At 41.9% G+C, this 19,300-nt stretch overlaps 2 protein-coding genes across 2 annotated transcripts; one reads left to right on the plus strand and one right to left on the minus strand.

Moving 5' to 3' along the window:
- The first annotated feature begins 6,688 nt into the window (after nucleotides 1–6,688).
- On the plus strand, nucleotides 6,689–12,902 carry LOC113060588 (tripeptidyl-peptidase 1-like). The gene is given in 15 exon segments (XM_026229625.1): nucleotides 6,689–6,787; nucleotides 7,078–7,149; nucleotides 7,252–7,391; nucleotides 7,469–7,619; nucleotides 7,706–7,827; nucleotides 9,207–9,256; nucleotides 9,259–9,384; nucleotides 9,479–9,677; nucleotides 9,904–10,092; nucleotides 10,262–10,334; nucleotides 10,408–10,421; nucleotides 10,424–10,527; nucleotides 10,665–10,823; nucleotides 11,469–11,594; nucleotides 11,964–12,902. Coding segments are annotated over 15 exon segments (1,668 nt in total). The 5' UTR covers nucleotides 6,689–6,782; the 3' UTR covers nucleotides 12,102–12,902.
- Nucleotides 12,903–13,641: 739 nt separating this feature from the next.
- On the minus strand, nucleotides 13,642–17,561 carry LOC113060589 (transcriptional repressor protein YY1-like). Its single transcript, XM_026229626.1, has 5 exons — nucleotides 16,916–17,561; nucleotides 15,455–15,617; nucleotides 15,086–15,146; nucleotides 14,747–14,905; nucleotides 13,642–14,613 (listed from the first exon to the last, which is right to left on the minus strand). Exons 1-5 carry the CDS (start codon nucleotides 17,421–17,423, stop codon nucleotides 14,431–14,433), a joined length of 1,074 nt encoding a protein of 357 aa, XP_026085411.1. The 5' UTR covers nucleotides 17,424–17,561; the 3' UTR covers nucleotides 13,642–14,430.
- Between the last annotated feature and the right edge of the window lie 1,739 nt (nucleotides 17,562–19,300).

Raw genomic sequence — 19,300 nt, forward strand, 5'->3', positions numbered from 1 at the left:
TTCGAGAGGCCGAGGCAATGCCCGATGCTGTTTCCGATGTGGGGCCCGCTGCGGTTCTGGAGGCCGAGGCGGTACCCGCTGCTGTTCCGGAGGCCGAGGCGGTGACCGAAGCCGTTCCCGATGCGGTTCCCGTTGCTGTTCCGGAGGCCGGGGCGGTGGCCGAGGTCGTTCCCGATGCGGTGCCCGCTGCTGCTCCGGAGGCCGAGGCTGTTCCCGAGGCGGTGCCCGATGCAGTTCCCGAGGCGGTGCCCGATGCTGTTCCCGAGGCGGTGCCCGATGCAGTTCCCGAGGCGGTGCCCGATGTTGTTCCCGAGGCGGTGCCCGATGCAGTTCCCGAGGCGGTGCCCGATGCAGTTCCCGAGGCGGTGCCCGATGCAGTTCCCGAGGCGATGCCCGAGGCGGTGCCCGAGGCTGTTCCCGAGGCGGTGCCCGATGCTGTTCCCGAGGCGGTGCTCGATGCAGTTCCCGAGTCGGTGCCCGATGCAGTTCCCGATGCTGTTCCCGAGGCGGAGCCCGATGCTGTTCCCGAGGCGGAGCCCGATGCTGTTCCCGAGGCGGTGCCCGATGCTGTTCCCGAGGCGGTGCCCGATGCAGTTCCCGAGGCGGTGCCCGATGCAGTTCCCGAGGCGGTGCCCGATGCTGTTCCCGAGGCGGTGCCCGATGCAGTTCCCGAGGCGGTGCCCGAGGCGGTGCCCGATGCTGTTCCCGAGGCGGTGCCCGATGCAGTTCCCGAGGCGGTGCCCGATGCTGTTCCCGAGGCGGTGCCCGATGCAGTTCCCGAGGCGGTGCTCGATGTTGTTCCCGAGGCGGTGCTCGATGTTGTTCCCGAGGCGGTGCCCGATGCAGTTCCCGAGGCGGTGCCCGATGCAGTTCCCGAGGCGGTGCCCGATGCAGTTCCCGAGGCGGTGCCCGATGCAGTTCCCGAGGCGGTGCCCGATGCAGTTCCCGAGGCGGTGCTCGATGCTGTTCCCGAGGCGGTGCCCGATGCGGTTCTCGAGGCGGTTCCCGATGCGGTTCTCGAGGCGGTGCCCGATGCAGTTCCCGAGGCGGTGCTCGATGTTGTTCCCGAGGCGGTGCCCGATGTTGTTCCCGAGGCGGTGCCCGATGTTGTTCCCGAGGCGGTGCCCGATGCAGTTCCCGAGGCGGTGCCCGATGCAGTTCCCGAGGCGGTGCCCGAGGCGGTGCCCGAGGCTGTTCCCGAGGCGGTGCCCGATGCTGTTCCCGAGGCGGTGCTCGATGCAGTTCCCGATGCTGTTCCCGAGGCGGTGCTCGATGCAGTTCCCGATGCTGTTCCCGAGGCGGAGCCCGATGCTGTTCCCGAGGCGGAGCCCGATGCTGTTCCCGAGGCGGTGCCCGATGCTGTTCCCGAGGCGGTGCCCGATGCTGTTCCCGAGGCGGTGCCCGATGCAGTTCCCGAGGCGGTGCCCGATGCAGTTCCCGAGGCGGTGCCCGATGCAGTTCCCGAGGCGGTGCCCGATGCTGTTCCCGAGGCGGTGCCCGATGCAGTTCCCGAGGCGGTGCTCGATGTTGTTCCCGAGGCGGTGCCCGATGCAGTTCCCGAGGCGGTGCCCGATGCAGTTCCCGAGGCGGTGCCCGATGCAGTTCCCGAGGCGGTGCCCGATGCAGTTCCCGAGGCGGTGCCCGATGCAGTTCCCGAGGCGGTGCCCGATGCAGTTCCCGAGGCGGTGCTCGATGCTGTTCCCGAGGCGGTGCCCGATGCGGTTCCCGAGGCGGTGCCCGATGCGGTTCCCGAGGCGGTTCTCGAGGCGGTGCCCGATGCGGTTCCCGAGGCGGTGCCCGATGTTGTTCCCGAGGCGGTGCTCGATGTTGTTCCCGAGGCGGTGCTCGATGCTGTTCCCGAGGCGGTGCCGATGCAGTTCCCGAGGCGGTGCCCGATGCAGTTCCCGAGGCGGTGCCCGATGCAGTTCCCGAGGCGGTGCCCGATGCAGTTCCCGAGGCGGTGCCCGATGCAGTTCCCGAGGCGGTGCCCGATGCAGTTCCCGAGGCGGTGCCCGATGCAGTTCCCGAGGCGGTGCCCGATGCTGTTCCCGAGGCGGTGCCCGATGCAGTTCCCGAGGCGGTGCCCGATGCAGTTCCCGAGGCGGTGCCCGAGGCTGTTCCCGAGGCGGTGCCCGATGCAGTTCCCGAGGCGGTGCCCGATGCAGTTCCCGAGGGGGTGCCCGATGCTGTTCCCGAGGGGGTGCCCGATACAGTTCCCGAGGCGGTGCCCGAGGCTGTTCCAGAGGCGGTGCCTGATACAGTTCCCGAGGCGGTGACCACAAGGCCGTGGTGGTCTTCTACTCCGCCCTGGGGGACTCTGGCGGTGACCACGAGGACGTGGTGGTCGTCCGCTCCACCCTGGGGGACTCGGGCGGTGACCACGAGGACGTGGTGGTCGTCCGCTCCGCTCTGGGGGACTCCGGCGGTGACCATGAGGACGTGGTGGTCTTCTGCTCCGCCCTGGTGGACTCCGGCCTCGACCACAAAGACGTGGTGGTCTTCCGCTCCGCCCTGGAGGGCTTTGACTTTGACCACAAGGCCGTGGTGGTCTTCCGCTCCGCCCTGGTGGACTCCGGCCTCGACCACAAAGATGTGGTGGTCATCTGCTCCGTCCTGGTGGACGCCTCAACATGCCCTTCATGGACTTATGTTTTGTGTTTTTTGAGTTCTGTTTCTGTCTGTTCCTTTTAGTTTAGTCTGGCCCTCCTTCCCTCCCCCTGAGCCTCCACCTGTCCGCCTCCCTCCTGGACTCCTTGTTTTGTGTTGCACCTTTCCATTCCTCCTGGTTGCTCCTGTCCCTGTTTTCTGTCCCTCCGCCCCTCCCCCTGGTCCGCCGCCGTTCCACCTCCCTCCTGCCTCTTTTTCTGTTGGGGTTTTCCTGGGTTTAGGTGGAGCATCTGGTAGCTGCTCCGTAGGGAGGGGGTAATGTCACGCTGCCAGTCTTTGTTTTCCTGGGTGTTCCCTAGTGAGCTCACTTCCCCTTAGGCACTTCACCATAGGCACTTTAATTCCGCTAGTCTGGTTGTGTCTTCACAGTAATTGCACTCCAATTAGAATCGCACAGGTGTTGACAATACTCTGTCATTAGTTTCCCTATATAGAGCTGTCTTTCTCTGTTGTCATCATGGAGTCCTTACCCTATGTGTCTCATGCTCTCGTTCCCCCGAGACTTCCTCTACCTTCTCATTCTTCCGAGTTCCCCGTTTCATCCGGTTCCCTCTTTTGGTTACGTTTGTCTCTCATGACTGTTTATTTTTGTAGTTACCCCTCTGTTTAAATAAAAACCCTTACCTGCATTTGGATCTACCCTCTCTTTGTGTTTTCCCAAACCCAACCGTGACACTACCAACGTTTGCGCAATCGTCCCCCGTTTACTGTGCGCACACTGCCATCTACCGTTGACAACACTTAACACACATGCAAATATAATGTACTGTAAGTTAAATGACAAAAATGCTTATAGTAAAATCCGTTTTCAATTAAGTAATAGTAGCTAGTCCATGCTTTTAAGTACAAATACTGCCTTTCTTATAATACTTGTGCTTTAAAGGGGACAGAATTGTCACACTTCTTACTCCAGTTAATATTCCTCAGTGTAGTTTTCTTTTTGAAAGTCAGTTTCTGTATAAACATCAAATCAATGGTGTGGCTAAAAATACAACATATGAAAAAATTACTATAAAGCTACTAAAGGCATTCACTATGTTATATGATATTCCCTCTGTTTTGCAAGCCATTAGTAAAGGCATTCAAAGATAAATGGCAAGGATTTAGATCTGATTCTTTCTTCATGCTATCCATTTTTTAACTAATTAACATCTTGTCAAGTACCAAAAAAATAATGACTGTCATACGCATAATCAGTCAAAAATATACTTCTTTTCACTTGTCACTTACTGGAATCAAAGAAGGAGCACAACAATCCATTATTTCATTACAGCTATGCTCAACTTCTAAAGCTGAAAATGTCCAGCTGAAAATATGGTATCACAGAGATTTAACCTTGGATCACAGTGTTGAAGTAAAGCATATTTTCAATGTTACTACCTGCACACTTAATTTATATAACGTTACACTGCTGTACTGGGCCTAAAATACCGTATCTCATCCATGTCAACCTGCAGCTGATTGTGTGTTGATTTGCTGTCTGGATTAACCAACACTTTGCTATAATATATATGGGGTATCAGGTTAAACTCTGGAGGCCAGGATGTACAATTCTTTTGCTTCCTCTCCTGACCTCATCTCCTGACCACATGCACACACAGACATTGGGTTTCTATGTTTTATGGGGAAATTCCATATAGTTAATGACTTCACAATCTTCCCCTCATAATGTAGTCTGATTTATAAGCTGTTTTACTCATGTTGACTAAAAAATAAATGTCCCCAGATCAAAACTACCAGTCTTATAATTCCTGCTCAGTATACAGGTGTTGGTCATATAATTAGAATCATGAAAAAGTTGATTTAATCACCAATTCCATTCAAAAGTTAAACTTGTATATTATATTCATTCATTACACACAGACTGATAAATTTCAAATGTTTATTTCTTTTAATTTTAATTTTAATTTTTAACTGACAACTAAGGAAAATCTTAAATTCAGTATCTCAGAAAATTAGAATATAACTTAAGACCAATAGAAAGAAAGGATTTTTAGACATCTTGGCCAACTAAAAATTATGAAAATGAAAAGTATGAGCATGTACAGCACTCAATACTTAGTTGGGGCTCCTTTTGCCTGAATTACTGCAGCAATGTGGCGTGGCATGGAGTCGATCAGTCTGTGGCACTGCTCAGGTGTTAAGAGAGCCCAGGTTGCTCTGATTCTTGATCCTTCAGCTCTTCGGCATCGTTGGGTCTGGCATATTGCATCTTCCTCTTTACAATAGCCCATAGATTTTCTATGGGGTTCAGGTCAGGTGAGTTTACTGGCCAATTAAAAACAGGGATACCATGATCTTTAAACCAGGTACTGGAAGCTTTGGCACTGTGTGCTGGTGCCAAGTCCTGTTGGAAAATGAAATCTGCATTTCCATAAAGTTGGTCAGCAGCAGGAAGCATGAAGTGCTCTAAAACTTCCTGGTATACAGCTGCGTTGACCTCAGAAAACACAGTGGACGAACATCAGCAGATGACATGACACCACAAACCATCACTGACTATGGAAACTTTTCACTGGACCTCAAGCAATGTGGATTGTGTGCCTCTCCTCTCTTCCTGCAGAATCTGGGACCCTGATATCCAAAGGAAATGCAAAATTTACTTTCATCAGAGAAAATAACTTTGGACCACTCAGCAATAGTCCAGTCCTTTTTGAAGCGAGATGCTTCTGACGCTGTCTTTTGTTCAAGAGTGGCTTGACACAAGGAAGGCGACAGCTGAAACCCATGTCTTGTATATTTCTGTGGATGGTTGTTCTTGAAGCACTGACTCCAGCTGCAGTCCACTCTTTGTGAATCTCCCCCACATTTTTGAATGGGTTTTGTTTCTCAATCCTCTCCAGGGTGCGGTCATCCCCATTGCTTGTTCAATTTTTTCTATCTTTTCCTTCCCTTCGCCTCTCTATTAATGTGCTTGGACACAGAGCTCTGTGAACAGCCAGCCTTTTTTACAATTACCTTTTGTATCTTGCCCTCCTTGTGCAAGGTGTCAGTGGTCATCTTTTGTACAACTGTCAAGTCAGCAGTCTTCCCCATGATTGTGTAGCCCACAGAACAAGACTGAGAGACCATTTAAAGGCTTTGCAGGTGTTTTGAGTTAATTAGCCGATTGGAGTGTGGCACCAGGTGTCTTCAATATTGAACCTTTTCACAATATTACAATTTTCTGAGATACTAAATTTGGGATTTTCCTTAGATGTCAGTTATAATCATCATAATTAAAAGAAATAAACATTTGAAATATATCAGTCTGCGTGTAATGAATTGATATAATATACAAGTTTCACTTTTTGAATGGAATAGTTCAAAATTCACATTATTTCACTAATTCACATTAGTGAAATAAATCAACTTTTTGATGATATTTATTTATATGACCAGCACCTGTACATTGGCCATGTGTGTGTGTGTGTGTGTGTGTGTGTGTCACACAAATGTAAATATACATACATTATGTGCCACAAATCTCGGTGTTACCCATTACCCATAAATTATTATTAAATGTACTCATTTGACCCTCTATGAAAGTAAGGTATAACATATAACATAACATAACATAACACATTCATAAATGTACATTTTTCAAAATTCCTCCATGATTAGTGGTTGTAGAATATTTGGATACATTAAGAGGGGTTAAATGTCCCAAAGCAAGGTAGGCTATTTGTATTTTTTATTAGAGGATTTCGGATTCATAGCCTCCTTCTCTTTCTTTTTAGGGCATGTTTTCTCTCTCTCTCTCTCTCTCTCTCTCTCTCTCACTCTCTCTTTCCAATATATTTATTTTATTTTATATCCTAAATGTATTATGTGGTATGTAGTATAGATATAATATGAAAATTGAGTGTAATCTCAGCCTTTATATGTATATTTCTGTTATGAATGAATGCTTTAAAAAATGCGAATGATGATAATATTTTATGTGCACTGTGTTACCTGTTTTATAAAACCGTTATGAAAACTACGACTTTCTCTGCTTTTCTTGCAAGTTTTAATTCGCAGACACATGCACGTTGAAAGATCAGCTGATGGTCACGTGACTATCACATGATCAGTATATTATGACACAGGCATCGGTGTTGTGTTTTAGATCAGGCTAAACGAACGCGAAAACAATGCGGTGAGTATGTTGTTGTTTGCACAGAGCTATCTTACGCTAATCATAGTTTAAAGATCACGTTTGCTGTTAAATAACTGTTTGTAAGTCTCAGAGACAGCGGGTCACCTTTTGAGGTCAGATGATCAGGACAAAGTTCACATAAACCGGTTCCCTTGTGTATTGTTATAGCATGTTAACTATTTAAGTCAATATTTTAGTTCAAATGACAAAAGTGTTTTTTGCGTTGACCATAAAAATTATTAGATTTGCATTAATGTGGGCTCTTAAAGTGACACTGTTTATTTTTACAGGAGTGCTGTTTTTGTTCTGAGCTTAATTTGGCTCGTCAGTGGAGAGCTGCTTGAGGCTGATCAAGATGCTTCGTAAGACCAAGAGCCCAAATTATGAACTATATTGCTCACTTTTGATTTAATTTAACACTACAGTAGAATCAGCCCTTGAACATCTAATTCTCAATGTTTTAGTGTGCCTGAGGACTGGATTCTGGTGGGACGTGTGGGATCTTTGGAGGAAGTGGAACTTACATTTGCACTGAAGCAGCAGAATGTTAACCAGATGGAGGAGTTACTGAAACTAGTGTCAGACCCGGATTCACATCAATATGGTATTGAGACACTCATTTGTGGTCATCCAAATGATCAAATAAAGAGATGAGTTCTTCTTTTCTCATTTATGTTTTAGGGAAGTATCTGAGTTTGGAAGAAGTCGCTGCTCTTGTTCGGCCATCTCCGCTGACCGAGAAAGTAGTGCAGAATTGGCTCCAGAGTCATGGGGTCAAAAACTGTCACACGGTTGTTACACAGGACTTCCTTCAATGTGTCATGACTGTGCAGTAAGGACAGTTTTTGAGTGAATTTTATATTATCAGTAGACCACAAAAATTAGATCAGTTTCTCATGTTCAATCTGTTCTTCTTAGGGTGGCTGAAAAATTGCTCCCTGGCACTAAATTTCATCGTTACAGGAGAGGTTCAAACACTCTTTTGAGATCAACATCTCTGTACTCCGTTCATGAAGATGTGCATCAGCATCTAGACTTTGGTGAGCTGTTGACACCATCAGCTTCCGTCCTATAAGCCTATGGTGTCATATTTAATAAACCTTTCTAAATCTCACTTAGTCATCATGGTGTTACATTGCATTATTTGATTTGCCCTCCAAAAACTTGAGCATAAAACTGTAGAGCTTTGATCATAAAACTAAGCATTTAAATGTAATCTTACTAAAACATGTTGTTGGAAGGTTGTCCATATTATTGGACCACTGATATGTTTATGTAATTTATGGAAGTAGTCTGTTATACAGTTAAAGTTCTCAATGATTTACAGTATGGGCTATCAGAGTTTTGCTCCACTTAACTGGCCTTAAACTGAGGCTTTTTTTCCTTGAGTACGAGCTTCATATTCTTACTACCGTATTTTCCGGACTGTAAGTCGCACTTTCTTTCATAGTTTGGCTGGTCCTGCGACTTATAGTCAGGTGCGACTTATTCATCAAAATTAATTTGACATGAACAGAGAGAAATGAACCAAGAGAAATGAACTAACAGAAAACATTACCGTCTCCAGCCGCGAGAGGGCGCTCTATGCTGCTCATTTTCCTGTAGTCTACACCGTAGACAGTAAAAAAATATGGACGTAGTGTCCGTGAAGTCATCCATAGACTCCTCAATAGCAGTTTTGAAGCCTAAAGTGTGTACAGTGGGCCGTTGCCATCTTGGCAGCGCGTCACCGCGCGACTCTCCCGGATAATCGAAAATGGGCAAAAAGGCGGGAGCTGATTGCTGAAGCCACGCCCACCTAGTGCGACGGCATTGTCAGCAGCGGCAATCCACCTGTCACTCAAGTGGCCACGCCCTTAATTATGCAGAACTTTAAGTCTTAATAAAATTTTAACAGATGAGTTTTAAAAAAAATTCACCCCCCTCACAGTTGTCATGAAGGGCAAAATTAGCAATATAGACCAAAATCATTTTTTGAACCAGGCTGTAAACATGTTTTTTTCTGCTGTTAAGTTGGGCATTTTAACATGGGGAGTCTATGGGACTGACTCCCTTCTGCAGCCAGCCTCAAGCGGCCAGTCATGAATTGCAGTTTTAGTCACTTCCTTATTGCCCTCACGAGACAGAGTGGGAGGTTGCTGCTCGATCTACACTGAAGACATAGAGCGCCCTCTTGTGGCTGTAGACGGTTACGTTTTCTCTTTGTTCTAAATAAATGCGACTTATAGTCCAGTGCGACTTGTTTTTTTTCCTCATCATGACGTATTTTGGGACTGATGCGACTTATACTCGGGTGCGACTTATAGTCCAAAAAAATACGGTATATGGGCCATAAAACATTAATGTATCATGATACAAAACATGTTTTTGCAATGTAATCACTATGACGTGAAGTCTTTTTTCCTTTTAATCTTTTTAGTGGGTGGTGTTCACCGTTTTCCACCAAAGGAAAGGGTATCAGTAAAGGCTGGGAAGGAGCAAGACAATCAGCATTAGGCTTTCACCTGGGCGTCACCCCCTCAGTCCTTAGGAGTCGCTACAACCTCACAGCAAAAGATGTGGGCACTGCCACTAACAACAGTCAGGCAGTGGCACAGGTAAACCTCTCATATTTATTGTGTATTGATTTATTAATATGGAGAGATTTCTGAAGTGTAATTCATGGTTGTGCCGAATATCTCCTCTACCTAGTTCTTGGAGCAGTACTACCACCCCGCTGACTTGTCTGAGTTTATGAGTCTGTTTGCTAGAGGATTCACACACATGTCAGCTGTAGAGCGGGTCGTGGGCACTCAGGGCGGTGGGAAAGCCGGCATTGAGGCCAGTCTGGATGTGGAGTACATCATGAGCAGTGGAGCAAACATTTCTACATGGGTCTTCACAAATCCAGGTATGTGCTCCATTTCAGCAATATTTTAGTAGACTAATAGATATTAATATTTTGAATTGATTTTTATTTTTAAGTTCTGTTAAGTTTTAGTAATTTTGTTGTCATTTTATTTTCCTCTCAAATGAGCTGATTTTAGTGCATCAGTTGGGTCTGTTTCTGAATAGGTTCTTTTATTTTATTTCATGCATTATAAAGATCATAAGTGTTTCCCTGGTCTTGGTTCCAGGTCGTCATGAGTCTCAGGAGCCGTTCCTTCAGTGGATGCTGCTGCTCAGCAACATGTCTGCAGTGCCTTGGGTCCACACCATCAGCTATGGAGATGATGAGGACAGCCTTTCTGATGCCTATATGAACCGCATCAACACCGAGTTCATGAAAGTTGGCCTCAGAGGGATTTCCATGCTCTTTGCTTCTGGTATGATGATGAAAGTCATGTTGCAGGAACAAGAGCTTTTTATTTGGTGCATTTTATTTAGAAAATCCATTAACAGCATGTTTCTTACACTTGTTCTTTATTTTTACCTCTCTTGGTCTAAGATCTCAAAGAAAGCCACACTCATGTTTTTTTTTTTTTTTTAATTCAGGTGACAGTGGAGCAGGTTGTAGACACTTGACCAAGGAAAGAAATACTTTTAGACCGAGTTTTCCTGCATCCAGGTAGACGCTTCTCTCTAAATATTCTTTAGAACACTGATACTTTCTGTACTGAAAAACTCTGTACTCTATCTAGTCCCTATGTGACCACTGTGGGGGGACTTCTTTCAAGAACCCCTTCAAACTTACCTACGAGGTCACCGATTACATCAGTGGAGGTGGCTTCAGTAATGTGTTTGCAAGGCCAGGTTATCAGGTAAAGCTCCAGGAGTCTGAATGTCCCTCCACTAATTTGAAACTCCACTAATATTAAAGTAGCTGAAGTCAGGTTTTCAATTATAGTGTCTCATTTCTGAAGACTGACAAACAAGGCTTTTGTGTTGTTTTCTGTAGGCTGGTGCTGTTGACGCGTATATGAAGAGTGTTCAGCCTCTACCTCCTCAGACATATTTCAACATCACTGGAAGAGCCTATCCAGATCTAGCTGCGCTTTCTGACAACTACTGGGTCGTTTCCAACCGGATACCTGTGCCATGGGTCTCTGGGACTTCGGTTAGTAAATAATACAAAAAGAATAGGTTTTTGTTTTAGTACACTTATATTACAGGTTGGTTATATTCATAATTGTGTACATGATGGAATATACTACAATTGATGTAGAGATGCAAAATAGAAGAAACGGTGTACACTGCAGGTGTGCAAGTGTGTAATACTAAGATTTTCTGATAATAAGTCAAGTTTAGTTTATTTTATTTCTTTATTTTTTTTTATAACTTTTATTTAGGATATATTAAATTGATCAAAAATGACTATAAAAGTTACAAATATGATCTATTTTTATAACTTCATATTCATTGAAGAATCGTGAAGTGTTTCCACAAAAATAAGTAGCAAATTGGTTTTTCAACATTATTAATAAATGATTTCCGATGAAATCGAATGTTATTAAATTGTAATATTTCACAATATTACTGTTTTTATAGTATTTTTGATCAAATAAATGTAAATATTCGTAAGCATAAGACTTTTTAATAAAAATGTAAAAAATTACTGACCCCAAACTTCTGAACAGTTCTGTGCACTAGAAAATGCTATAACAACGTACAATATTGCATACAGGTTAGGTTACAATAGATTACCCAATGTCTGTTATTTTGTAATCTGAATGATTTTTTTTTTTTTTTTTTCTTTTCCAAGGCATCAACTCCAGTAGTGGGCGGGATTCTCTCCCTCATAAACGACCAGCGCTTCCTGAAGGGACTTCCCTCATTAGGATTCATCAACCCTCGCCTTTACAAACTGCAAGGCAAAGGTCTTTTTGATGTAAGCATTTAAAAAAACATTTAACATTTTAGCTACTCTTTTGGCCTTTTTCCTGTGTTTAGAACTATGAAACATCTACAAAATCTAGATTTTAAATTTCAGGACGTTCTAAATTGTAATGCTGTCCTAAAAGAATTCCTTGTATGAAATTATCATAAAAGTCAGTCTATGTAAATGCTTGCTGTAGTGTCCCTTGTGGCAACTACATGCAGCACACATACACACACACACACAAGCATCTCAGAACGCAGATATGTGTGAAATCGAGCTTGTGTAACTAGAAGCTTAAGAGTGACAGTTAAAACCTGTTCAAGTAACCATATACTCTTAACACTGTTAAATCAATTTGCTTTCTCCTCATACCCTTAGGTAACAGAGGGATGTCACCTGAGTTGTCTGGATGATACAGTTGAAGGGAAGGGTTTCTGTGCCTCCCCTTCATGGGATCCAGTAACAGGATGGGGAACACCCAATTATCCTGCTCTTCTTAAAGCTCTTATGAATTGAGCTGCTGCTTGTTTAGTCAGATTGCAAAAGACCACCCTTTTGCACTTTTTTTTTTTTTTTTTTTTTTACCTCTGAAAGATATGGTTTTTAAAAAAAATTGCTGAATCATCTAAATGACTCATTGTATAATCATATCAAGATATCATGCTGCCAATCATTTAAGAATTATTTTCACAAAAGAATGTTCTTTCAGTGTAAAATGAACCTTTGATGACTAGCTGCTTAACCCACCCACCCACAGTTCCCCTCGTTTAACAGGTTGTGCAACAGTAGATGAGGTTGATTTGTCCTAATGTAAAGGATCAGGGCTTTACAAGTGTCTTTGGTGTGACAGAAAATATTGATGAATTTGATCTACTTTATATATATATATACACACATAAATCATTTTTTAGGTTTAGATGAAGCATGTGCTGAAACCAGCCTAATTATTAAACATACTTGAGAGCTGTATAAACCAATGGCCTGTTTTTGACATTTTTAACTGGGTTGATTTGATGGACTTTGAAGAGGTCCTCAGGGAATTAAATAATGAATGGATTTGTTGGTCTGGAACTACTAGGTTGGTGGTAAGATTGAGAATTTTTTTTTTTTTTCTATTAGATGTCTGGTGCACTGAATGTTATTTGAGCAACAGGTCCAACTTGTTTTTTTTGTTTGTTTTTTTTTTGAAAATTGCAAAGCCTTCAGGATTCTCTCTGAAAGGTTCATTAATATTTTGATGACTGGTGTTTCATTTCTTTGCTTGAAAAATACAAATTAAAGTTTTTATATTGAAATAAAATGTCTTTCGTGAGCTTACAGTGTTGATTTAATTCAATTTTTAATACTATCCAGAAACATACAAAACCATATTTTTGAGAAGGAATTGCAATTTGTTGAACTGTCATTTGGAGTCGGCAGAACATATTTACAATAGTAAACAAGGATGTGATATTGGTGCATGGATCAAATCAGTTTAAAGAGGCTCACAAAAAATGAATAGGAAAAAATAGTTGAAATTCAAATAGATTTTGTTTCTTTACATTAAATGCAAACGCAAGTCAGTTATAGGATGTACATGATATAATATATAGTTCAAGTCTCAATACATGAGGTGTCAGAAAGAGCAAGCTCTAATAGGACCTTTTAAAATATATATATTTTTTATATAATTATCTTTAAACAGCATGAATCATGTAATTTACAATTTATAAACTGAATATTGTGCATATGCAAAGTTAGGATTCTGTTAACTGCAATCAATGCGATATCAGTGTGGTAATTTTTAAAATAGCATGTGAAACTGCAACTAAATTATCTTATTGAAACACTTCCCATTTTAAACCTTTATATAGTATGTTACAGTAAGTTATGTGTTTGATTAAACTAGAGATTTTTATGCTCACTGCTGTTTGTTAATGTGGTCTACTACAGGAAATATGACTCTTTATGTGACAATTTTACCTTTATCCAGACCCATATCATATGGTTTCAAGTTTTTAAAATCAATCGCAGTAGGACGTTCAGCTTACTGAACAGAATGATGAACTTCAGGCTCTTGGGATCTGCACAGGGGAGTTTAGCTTTATTCCATATCATTAAATAAATTAGAGAATTTGAAGGAAAAGTGTCTTTTTCACATACTGAGCAGATTGTTATTGTGTTACAAAAGAAGGCATGTGTATGTAGCGGTACTTCCTGAAGCTGGATAAAACGGTTTTAATTTGGTTAATCACAATCTAATCAACATCTCTATTATCTACATGATTTCAAAACATTTGTACAGGACAGGTATACAAAATGAGATACCTGCACAGGATACCTCACAAAGAAAAGCTCTATTTACATTGAAAAAAAAAAAGCTGAACAACATCTCATTCTCCTTGAAGAAAAGCATTCACAGGTTTTAAGTCTCGGGGACAACACACACACACACACACACACACTCACACATATTATGACAGCTCTATGCTCTAAAAAGTGTACAATATGCACACTTTGAAGACATCTAAAAAGCAGTCTTTGTCTTTACAAACTGGTAAAGACACACCGATGGGCAATTTGCTTCTTTGGGCTCAGGATAATGAGCATCTTGTATGTGAATGAGGGTCCACAAAATCAATCATATCTTCAAAAGAAGAAACTCTCATAACTCGGGAAGTTATTGAACTCAGGTCTATACCATGAGAAGGTTGTTGGGATAGTTTGGTGTCAGGTCCTCATTCATATTTCAATTCCCATGAAAATGTGCACTGAGATTCTCTTAGAAAAGAATGGATCTAGAAACGACATACAAAGTGGGTTTTGGAGCAGGAGTCTTTAAGGGAACTTTCCTCAGCGAGCGATCTCACTGATTGTTTTTAGCTTTCGCGTGTGTTAAAATGTGAGACTTCAGGTTGGTGGACTGAGCAAATTTCTTGTTGCAGCCATCGAACGGGCAAACGTACGGTCTGTCTCCAGTGTGAATCCGCACATGTGTGCGCAAGTTAAAGTCCAATGAAAAGCGCTTTCCACATCCCTCAAATGTACACTGGAGGAAAAGGTAAAAAAAAAAAAAAAAAAAAAAACACATATATCATTTATATTTAACATATTCTAGTTTTAAAATAATAATGACAAAACATTAGAATAATAACATTAATACAAAGAAACAAAAAAATTACCTGGAAAGGTTTTTCACCAGTATGAACCAACTGATGCCGTTTCAGCTTGGAACTTTCCACAAACGCTTTCCCACATTCAGCGCAGACATGAACCCGCGGCCCATGGGTGTGCAAGTGCTTTCTCATAGCAGAGTTGTCCCGAAACATCTTTGTGCAACCCTATGATAACACACAACTAAAATGTTAAAAATCCTGATAAATTCATAAAAAAAATTAGATGACTGGATTAATTTGTTAATTTTTCTGAAGACGAACAATATCATAAATAAGCAATTTTAATACAGACATTTTACATAATTATCATGCACAATAAAAAAAAATAAAAAAACAGTCACTCACTTTGTGAGGACATGCTATTGTCCTTGGGGAGTCATCTTCCTTTATTTTTCTGGGCTTCATTCTGTATTGTGAAAAACATTCAGGATAAGAGGTGTGTGCATGCTGCTTATTTTAGGAGTTTGATAATGAATAAAATACATGAAGCAAATCGAACGCATTCCTTTTGAATACTGAAAAATGCTAAGTGACTTCGACTTGTAAACAATCTATTTACATGTCACTCCATAAGTTTGACATATTTCAAATATTTCAAACGATCTGTGATTCTAATAAAATCATTAAATCTCATGCTTAGGGCCTACTATAAAGCTCTACACAAGAAAAATCAATAAATACTGGAAGTTTCCAGCTTTTTGGACAAATACTCGCCTTGCAAACTCCGCCAGCTGTTTGGGATCTGACAGGTCAATGCCAGGAATGCCACCAGGAGGCAGTTTCTTGCCTGTCATATACTCAGAATAGTCAGGAGGAGAGTTTTCCCCAATAATCTGCTCCTCCACCTCAGTGTCATGATCAACATCTTTCTTATCATCTGTACAAAACACAAGATTAAATGTTTAACGGAGTACTTAATCAAATCACACACTCACAGTATTCACAAAGAGATAAACGTTTTAAGGGCAAATAAAGCAAACAAAAACTAAATGAACTGACGACTGATAAGTGATTCATCTTCAGAATAAAACAATTATATCTATTGTCTCAAACAAGCAATGCATAAGCAAAAAAAACAAAAACAAAAAAACACAATGAACGCCTCTGACACGCATGCGCAGTATGTTGGGCTTCACGGAGAATTTAAAACGGGCTCCGCGTTCACGTACTGTATTTTAATATTCAAGAAATGGCAAACATTTTGGTCGTTACAAGCCAGACTCTTAAATAAAAGTGGATAGTTACAAAATATTTTGCTAATACACAATAACTACAAATATAATTAATTAATATCATGTATAATACATCATTCAGCAGAGCTCTGGACTATGGTGTAGTTTAAACATCTGTATAACGTTACGTTTCAGCGTTTAAAACATTCACCCACCTTGTAATATTTACCTAAAACGACGTGGACAATTACAAACTGTATTTTGACTGTAAAATTCCCGGTTCGAAGTGAATAACATCTTTTCACACCGAAATTTCAAGACCGCAAAGGCTATAACGTTAATAAACATTTCTATATTTTACCAAAGACCGCCTTCCAATATAAACAACTGCATAAGTGTTGATATAAAAACACGTATTATGTTAAGCATTAATAGAATCCCTGCGAAAAATGCGTTTGTCTGGTCACTGTACAAACGGTAATCACGCCTAACTTAAACTGAGAAAAATCGACCTAGGGCACAGGAATCTTCTAAATGTATCTCAATTCCTCCGTTACGAGATTTAAATGCGCGGTAACATTTGTTTATCGAGTGTTTGGAGCGTCGTGAGATCGACGGTTATCAGACAAGCAGTAGCTCGTGTGTCTAGGTCCCTCCCCTTCTCCAAACAGAGCTGCGCCATCGCGGCCTGCAGCAGCGCGCGGACTCACTGTGCCTCTCTCCGCTCGCGCCGCCATCTTTCCCCGCTCACACAACCGCCATGTTTCGGGGCTGCCGCCATACTGGTCTGGAGGAATATGGCGGCGCCCATCCACACTTAAAACATGGCTTCCCATCAAAACAAAAACATTTAGACCGGAGTTATCCTCCTATGTGGCTTTTTGGGTCCGAAAATCGTTTGTGACACTGCGCTATCCGTCAGCTTTATAACGCGCTCGAGAGGAAGAAGGCCCACACGAGGCCTGCGCGAGAACAAAGCACTTGATGCGATGTCAAAACTTACCCGATGCCCACATAGTGACGGAAAACTCCCCCTCCAGTGTTTTGATCTGCACTTGCTTCTGCTCCCACTTGCGTCCGCTCGCCTCGGCGGAGTTTAGGAAGCTCTTTTTGACCACTCTTTTCCCGCTGCCTCCCCCTTTCTTCATCCTTCCCGATGGGTTCTTGCCAGACACGGTCACTAAAGTCTGCTCGATATATTCCTCCTCTGCCACAGGGACAGGCACGGGGATGAGGATCTGGTCCTCGAAGCTGTCGTCTGCGTGGAGGTCTGAATCATCGCATCCCACGACCTCCTCGCGAGTTTGCACCAGAATCACCTCCTGATGGTTGACGTGGTTCGGGTCGTCTGTGACCAACGGCTGCAGCGCGATCATCTGCTGGTGCTCGTCGTCGTCTCCGCCGACCACGGTCGTCTCGATGGTCTCAACTTCGATTTCGTGCAGCTCGACGATCTCTGTCGGCATCTCCGAGCCGTCGGTTTCAATGTACAGTGTCTCACCCGACGCCATTCTTGGCTTTCTTGCGCTCCGAAATTATTTCAAGCAACCCGTGTCAAGTCAACGGCTGGTTCTCGTTCTCCGCCTCCTACTCCACTAACAAACAGGCAAAACTCCGTCCCACATTGACTGACTCTGTCTGAGCATCAGACATGCGAAATCTCGCGAGATCTTGGTCCACGTTTGACCTCATTCTCACCATTAAACTTTTGCAAATTATCCACCAGCGAGTTTTTAATCTTCACTGACACAGTAGCTGTATATCAATAGCAACATTTAATATGCTTTTGAGATGATAATATGAATGTAATAATTCATTTTGAATATGGAGTAATCTATATGATTTATCCATCAAGTTATATTGGTTACTCATGTATGTAGTAGCCTAATAACAATATTTTTTGGGGGTAAATTTAATTGTTTATACGAAAATATGTTTTGAATTGACATGAGGATATTTAGTCATGCCAAGTCACCTTTATTTATATAGCACTTTATACAATACTGATTTGTTTCAAAGCAGCTTTACAGTTTCAGACAGGGGCAGTTCTCCTCTGGCCAGACGAAACCAACATGGTGTGGTTTAATTCCAGGCTGTAACACAGGTCAGATTGTGCAGAGGACTTGTCTTGTCCTGATGGTTGCGAGGTGATGAGGTCTTCACAGGGGATCTGTCTTTAGGACGCATCTAGTTGACATGGTCTCTGCTGACATGGTTGTCTTTCGGTGCTGATCTGGTCTTTTAGAGGAAACTATAGATTAACAACTGGGGAAGTGATACTGTATAAGTTCCTTAGGTGTGTTGCATATACTTCAAATTATTTTCTGTTATCCTTAAACAATGCTGTAATGTTTTGTATGTGCAATGTAAACTCAGAAAATGTGGTTAGAACGTGATGTTATTAGGTTATGTAATAAATAAATGAATACATTTATAAATAAAATGGCAGATTTTTCAGAAAGTTTGTTTTATACTCTGGCATTTGTGGCATAATGATTTTATGTCTATGTTTGCTTAAATTACTTATCCAGTTATTCATTTTTAATTATTATATATGTGTGCATCTCTTTTTTTCCTTTTTTATATTCATTTATCTCAATAGGCATTATATCCTCCTGAAAACCAGAAGAAAAAAACGATTTTTTTTTTTTTAATTCATTTTTTTGATTTTTATGTCATTACATTTGATGGAGCTTAAGAAACAAATAGAGAAACAACTTTGAAAAAAAAAATTTTTGATTAATATTTTATTCTATTTCCAAATAGAGAATGTGAGGACTAAGGACTAAGTTATTCAAATAAAAACAAATTATATATATATATATATATTATATATATATATGTATGTATATATATATATATATATATATATATATATATATATATATATATATATATATATATATATATATATATATATATATATATATGTATAGGCAAAAACAATGTTTTATATTTTCATTTCATTATCAGATTTTAGGTTTCATACTATTTTTTTTGCCAAACTTTGTAAAGATAATTCTCAACCAAGCTATAACAATATTTTGATATACTACTGTACTTAAATGTAAAAAAAATTGGAATTGGAGGAAAATACAAAAATCCAAGGCAAAAAAATTCACACAGCAAACAAAGAGCAAAGTTAAAGGTCATTGGAATAGTTGTTTATTCCTGAAGATCTAAAACAACATCTTAAGTGCATGAACAGAAAATTGACTGCACACACAAACGTTTCAGTCCTGGCTGGACTACCTTTGGTGCATAAATTATTCCCCTTTTATACAATGTATCTATACAGGCATTTAATGCATATTAATGTGTTCTTGGGGCAAACCATAATAAAAAGTATAATATTGGGATCAATAACTTGCCAATATTTCGTAGGAAC

The sequence above is a fragment of the Carassius auratus genome, chromosome 42 (assembly GCF_003368295.1).
Source record: "Carassius auratus strain Wakin chromosome 42, ASM336829v1, whole genome shotgun sequence".
Taxonomy (NCBI): Eukaryota; Metazoa; Chordata; class Actinopteri; order Cypriniformes; family Cyprinidae; genus Carassius; species Carassius auratus.

What these genes read in the sequence shown, in the direction of transcription:
- LOC113060589 (XM_026229626.1), bottom strand. Translation starts at nt 17,423, where the DNA reads ATGGCGTCGGGTGAGACACTGTACATTGAAACCGACGGCTCGGAGATG. An exon ending in CGTCACTATGTGGGCATCGG is followed by an intron (nt 15,618 to 16,915) that starts GTAAGTTTTGAC and finishes TGTTTTGTACAG; the next exon opens with ATGATAAGAAAGATGTTGAT. An exon ending in CAATAGCATGTCCTCACAAA is followed by an intron (nt 14,906 to 15,085) that starts GTGAGTGACTGT and finishes GTGTTATCATAG; the next exon opens with GGTTGCACAAAGATGTTTCG.